The 6,152-nt window shown below is 48.6% G+C and overlaps 1 protein-coding gene across 1 annotated transcript; it reads right to left on the bottom strand.

Moving 5' to 3' along the window:
• Positions 1–280: 280 nt before the first annotated feature.
• LOC103610893 lies at positions 281–5,561 on the bottom strand. Its single transcript, XM_008594955.1, is given in 8 exon segments — positions 281–577; positions 1,127–1,405; positions 1,488–1,787; positions 1,928–4,005; positions 4,008–4,076; positions 4,079–4,319; positions 4,321–5,324; positions 5,327–5,561. Coding segments are annotated over 8 exon segments (4,503 nt in total).
• Between the last annotated feature and the right edge of the window lie 591 nt (positions 5,562–6,152).

Raw genomic sequence — 6,152 nt, 5'->3', positions numbered from 1 at the left:
TGACCACTACGGTGCAGGTTTCCTGTTTTGTTGGGAACGCTTCTACCCATCCCAAGAAGGTCTCTATGAATACTAGGAGATACTTGTAACCATATTTACCAGGTTTGATTTCAGTGAAATCTATTTCCCAACATAGCCCCGGTCGGTTTCCCCTAGGTCTTTTGCCAGGCTCCATGGCACCTTTGCACACATTTATCTTTTGACAAGGTATGCAGCTTTTGACTATTTGTTCAGCCATCTGTTTTAGTCCTAAGACATGGTACTCGGTTTTTTTAACAGTTCAAATCAGCTTGTCTGCCCCCAGGTGGGTCCGCTGATGCATTTGTTTGATCATGGCATGAGCCTGTTTTCGTGGCAAGATCAGCTTGCCTGTTGCTGCATGCCAATGCCCTGTTTCTGGATTAGAATGGTTACTAGAGTCTTTTGAGATCTCTGCTATGTCCTCAGCTGAATACTGGAAATTGGGCTTTTCTGGCTTGGGGACGTTTATCAGCAAAATAGACGAGGACCCGTGGGCTGCTGCCCTTTCCTCTGAATCGGCCAAGTTGTTTCCCTTGGCGATGGGGGAATCCCCTTTCTGGTGGCCCGGGCAGTGTATAATACTTACTTTTAGCGGCCTGTGAAGGGCTTCTAGCAGGGCTACAATCTCTGCCTTGTTTTTGATTTTTTTTCTTCAGAGGTCAGCAGACCCCGTTGTTGATATATAGCACCATGCATGTGGGCAGTGGCAAAGGCATACCTGCTGTCTGTATAGATGTTGATTCTTTTGCCCTCTCCTAGTTCAAGGGCTTTTGTGAGGGTGATGAGCTCTGCTTTCTGGGCTGACGTCCTGGTAGGTAGAGCTTGTGCCCACATCAGTTTTTGGCTGCCTACTACTGCCGCTCCGGCCTTTCGTTCCCCATTTTCCAGAAAGCTGCTACCATCTGTGAANAGAGGGAGTATTTCTGACCCTAAACAAGGCTAGAGGGAGGAGCACCACCCAGTTTGCGCCAGTCTCTATGGTTAATTTAGCCAGTGTCTCTTTTAGAGTTCTGTTCATCCTTTCTACCTGTCCTGAACTCTGGGGCCTATATGCACAATGTAATTTCCAAGTGGTCCCCAGGAATCTGGCCACTCCCTGACTTACCTGGGTGATGAAGGCAGGCCCTTTTTCAGACCCAATTACCCTGGGCACTCCGAAGCGTGGAAAAATTTCTTCCAGGATTTTCTTGACCACTACGGTGCAGGTTTCCTGTTTTGTTGGGAACGCTTCTACCCATCCCAAGAAGGTATCTATGAATACTAGGAGATACTTGTAACCATATTTACCAGGTTTGATTTCAGTGAAATCTATTTCCCAACATAGCCCCGATCGGTTTCCCCTAGGTCTTTTGCCAGGCTCCGTGGCACCTTTGCACACATTTATCTTTTGACAAGGTATGCAGCTTTTGACTATTTGTTCAGCCATCTGTCTTAGTCCTAGGACATGGTACTCGTTTTTTTTTAACAGTTTGAATCAGCTTGTCTGCCCCCAGGTGGGTCCGCTGATGCATTCGTTTGATCATGGCATGAGCTTGTTTTCGCGGCAAGATCAGCTTGCCTGTTGCTGCATGCCAATGCCCTGTTTCTGGATTAGAATGGTTACTAGAGTCTTTTGAGATCTCTGCTACGTCCTCAGCTGAATACTGGAAATTGGGCTTTTCTGGCTTGGGGACGTTTATCAGCAAAATAGACGAGGACCCGTGGGCTGCTGCCCTTGCTTCTGAATCGGCCAAGTTGTTTCCCTTGGCGATGGGGGAATCCCCTTTCTGGTGGCCCGGGCAATGTATAATACTCACTTTTAGCGGCCTGTGAAGGGCTTCTAGCAGGGCTACGATCTCTGCCTTGTTTTTGATTTTTTTTCTTCAGAGGTCAGCAGACCCCGTTGTTGATATATAGCATCATGCACGTGGGCAGTGGCAAAGGCATACCTGCTGTCTGTATAGATGTTGATTCTTTTGCCCTCTCCTAGTTCAAGGGCTTTTGTGAGGGCGATGAGCTCTGCTTTCTGGGCTGACGTCCCGGTAGGTAGACCTTGTGCCCACATCAGTTTTTGGCTGCCTACTACTGCCGCTCCGGCCTTTCGTTCCCCATTTTCCAGAAAGCTGCTACCATCTGTGAACCAAGTAGCCTCGGCGTCTGTCAGAGGCTGATCTGACAAGTCTTTTCTCCATCCATGTGTTTCAGCAAGCACTTGTTGGCAATCATGGATGGGAGGGTCAAAGTCCGGGTCTGGCAGCAGCAAAGCTGGATTTAAGCTTGCTGGTGGAGCAAAAGTTACCCGATCTGGATTTAGTAACAGAGTCTGATAATGAGTCATGCGTGCATTGGTGAGCCAACGGTTGGGAGGCTGGCGGACAACACTCTCTAAGGCATGAGGTGCTGAAATTACTAAATTTTGTCCCATAGTCAGTTTATCAGCATCTTTTACTAGGATTGCAACTGCTGCCAAGATTCTCAGGCAAGCTGGCCACCCTGAGGCTACTGGGTCTAACTTCTTGCACAGATATGCCACGGGCCTGTTCCAGGATCCCAGTTTTTGAGTTAGTATCTCCTTTGCAATCCCCCTGTTTTCTGCCACATACAGGTGGAAGGGTTTAGTCACGTCAGTGAGTCCCAGAGCCAGTGCAGACATTAAGGCCGTTTTAATATTATCGAAAATCTGTTGTTCCTCTTTTCCCCATTTGAAGGGCTGACTGTTCTTAGTGAGGGGATATAATGGGGCTGCCATCTCAGCAAAACAAGGTATCCACAGGCGGCAAAACCCAGCAGTACCTAAAAATTCTCTGACTTGCCTCGGGTTAGAGGGTGGCGGAATGTGAAACACTGTCTCTTTTCTGGCCTCAGATAACCATCTTTTCCCGTCTTTGAGAAGGTACCCCAGGTAACTGACCTGTCGCTTGCAGATCTGGGCCTTTTTGGCAGAGGCTCGATAGCCCAGCTTTCCTAACTCCATGAGGAGATGCTTTGTTCCTTTCAAACACAGTTCCTCGTTGGCCGCTGCCAGGAGGAGATCATCTACATACTGCAGCAGAGTTACCTGAGGGTTAGAGGCCCGGAACATTGCCAAGTCCTGGTGGAGGGCCTCATCAAAGATGGTGGGAGAATTTTTAAATCCTTGGGGCAGACGGGTCCAGGTAAGTTGTCCCGTCAGACCGGCCTCTGTGTCTCTCCACTCGAAGGTGGAGTAGTCTTGACTCTTGGGAGTCAACGGCAAGCAGAAGAATGCATCTTTGAGATCTAGTACCGTGTACCAGGTCCTGTCTGGAGGTAAAGATCTTAAAAGATTATAAGGATTAGGAACGGTGGCATGGAGATCAACCACGTGTTTGTTTACCTCTTGGAGATCTTGGACTGGCCAGTAGTCACCAGTTCTGAGCTTTTTGACTGGCAGCAAGGGAGTATTCCAGGCAGATTGGCACTTCTGTAAAACTCCCAACTGGAGCAAGCGCATGATGTGAGGTTTGATGCCCTCACGTGCCTTTCGAGGCATTTGGTACTGTCGGATTGCTATGGGACTGGCTTGAGCCTTCAGTTCTATGTGGACAGGTGGCCTATTTTTAGCCTTTCCTATTCCTGCTGTTTCGGCCCATGCCTGAGGATAATGGCTTAGCCGCCAGTCCATGTGTCCGGTTTCTTGTTTCCGCTGTTTAAACAACTGGTACTCATCCTCTAGCCTCAGAGTCAGTATTTGAAAAGGCTTTCCTTGCTGATTTAACACCTGAGGTCCCTCGGGGCCGAAGTGTATTTGGGCACCCATCTTGGTAAGGAGGTCTCTTCCTAGCAGTGGGTATGGGCACTCTGGAATGACAATGAAAGAGTGGGATACCCGGCCCACACCAAGATCCCCCGTTCTTTGGGTAGTCCATGAGTATTGTTTATTTCCAGTGGCCCCTTGTACCCATGACTTTTTGGGGAGAAGGGGCCCTCCAGCTTGTAAAAGTATTGAGTGTTCAGCTCCTGTGTCTACGATGAATTGGGTAGGTTTCCCTCCACCACTAATGTTACCCTGGGTTCGGGGAGGGGATCCAAACTCCGTCCCCCCTAGTCACTATCTCTTGCAGGGCCAAGACCTTGGGGGCCTGAGGCTTTTTGTTCTTTTTCTTGGGACATTCTCGAGTCCAATGTCCTTTTTCTTTATAGTACGCACATTGGTTCTTTGCTAGGGGTTCCTTTTTGCCGCCAGGAACTGTCTTACTAGGCTCCCTAGTCTTTCTGACTACTGTGGCCAGAATTTTGTGAAGGTTTCTTTCCTGTCGCTTTTCTCTTTTTATTTCTCTAGCCTCCTGTTCTTTCTGGTTTTTTTTTTTCTTCTTTTTCTTCTTCTGACTCCCTATTATGATATACTTTTTCAGCAACCTGTACTAACTCCCGTAAGGACTTGTCTTGTAATTCCTCAAGTCTCTGTAGTTTTTTTCTGATATCTTTACTAGACTGGTCAATGAAAGCAACTATCACAGTAGTTTTATGTTCTTCGCTACTGGGATCATAGGGAGTAAACTGACGGAATGCCTCCATGAGTCTCTCTAGAAATGCTGATGGAGACTCATTGGGCCCCTGGGTCACTTCCCTTACCTTAGCCAAATTGGTGGGGCGTTTTGCTGCCCCTCTGGGACCTGCCATTAGAGCCTGGCGATAAACCTTCAGGTGCTCCCTACCTTCTGCTGAGTTGAAATCCCAGTTAGGCTAAGTCAGTGGAAACCCCACATCTATGACATCAGGGAGGAGGGTGGGTCTCCTGTCAGGTCCTGGAATGGTTTTTTGGCTTTCCAGGAGGATCCGTTGTCTTTCCTCAGTGGTGAACAAGACCTGGAGGAGTTGCTGACAGTCATCCCAAGTGGGCTGATGGGTAAAGAGGAGGGATTCTACAGGATTAGTGAGTCCTTGGGGTTTTTCAGAGAAAGAGGGATTCTGGGATTTCCAGTTGTAAAGATCAGAAGAAGAGAAGAGCCAATACTGCAGGGGCTGGTTGCTGTCCTCATCTGGGAAGCTGTAAGCCCTAAGAGGGAAAGTAGGGATAGCATCTGGAGAGCCTGCATGCCGACTGCGGGTCCCCAGTGCTGGTCCAGAGTTCTGCACCCCTACTGGTGGGGCTGATGGCTGTGCGACCTTTGGATGAAGAGCTGGGGGATGCAGGGGAGGGGGATCCATGAGAAGAAGATCTGGATCAGTATCTTGTAAAACAGGAGGTTTTTCTTTATCTTCCTTGAGGGCAAACACTGCCGATGGACCTGTTAAGGGGACAAAAGGCCAAACCCACAAGGGTGGATCCGTGATTAGGTTTTCCCACACAATAATGTAAGGACCTGGTCAGGATGACCCTTAGAATTATGACCAAAAATTTTCCTTTTAACTGCTGTAATCAGCGGCAGAGAAAAGGAACCTTCGGCAGGCCACCCGAGTTGGAAAGTTGGCCATTCCGAAGAACAAAGTGTTATCCATTTATTTTTTTTAACCTGCACAGAGAGGTTATGAGCTCTGGTTTTTACTTCAGTCCAGTGTTTTAAAGTCAGACTTAAGGGGGTAGAGATAGACTGCCCCATGTCGCCCCAGAAAATTGTCAGTCCCCACACACAGATAATCAGACAAACAAAAACCAAACCACTGATGCGCCCCTGCCATGGGCACAACGAGACTATCAGAGAACTTGGGAGGGGTCTCAGTCTTAGAGATCTCCCATGGAGCCGAACTCGTTCGTCTCCTTCAAAAGAATCTGGAGTGTCCTCCACGATTCTTGTGGCTGCAGTGTGCTGGCATGTCTGCCCCACCACTGGACCACCACAGATGAAGCCCCAGAAAACCAGACCGATGGCTGTGTCCTAGAGGCCTTGAAAAACTGAAACCAAATCACAGACAACAAAGACGCAAAGTAAAATACAGCAGACAAACAGACAACTGCGGTACTTGCTGCTCGAGTGTTCCTCTGCTCCCCAGTCTTTGGTCCCAGGGAGAGCGAGCGTGATCCCAGATGAACCCCCAAAAATGTAAGACTGCTCCAAAGAGCTAATCCTACATGTAATGGGAAGGCTCGCCTCAAAGAGACCACAAGACCAGGAGCAATGCAATCACCAAGAGATTTATTAATTCCAACGCATTGGGGTCCCACCGCAATGCTGGGGTGAGACCCCGCCAGA

The sequence above is a fragment of the Galeopterus variegatus genome, unplaced genomic scaffold (assembly GCF_000696425.1).
Source record: "Galeopterus variegatus unplaced genomic scaffold, G_variegatus-3.0.2 Scaffold11985, whole genome shotgun sequence".
NCBI classification, from domain to species: domain Eukaryota; kingdom Metazoa; phylum Chordata; class Mammalia; order Dermoptera; family Cynocephalidae; genus Galeopterus; species Galeopterus variegatus.
This window is presented reverse-complemented; position numbering and strand designations above follow the sequence as displayed.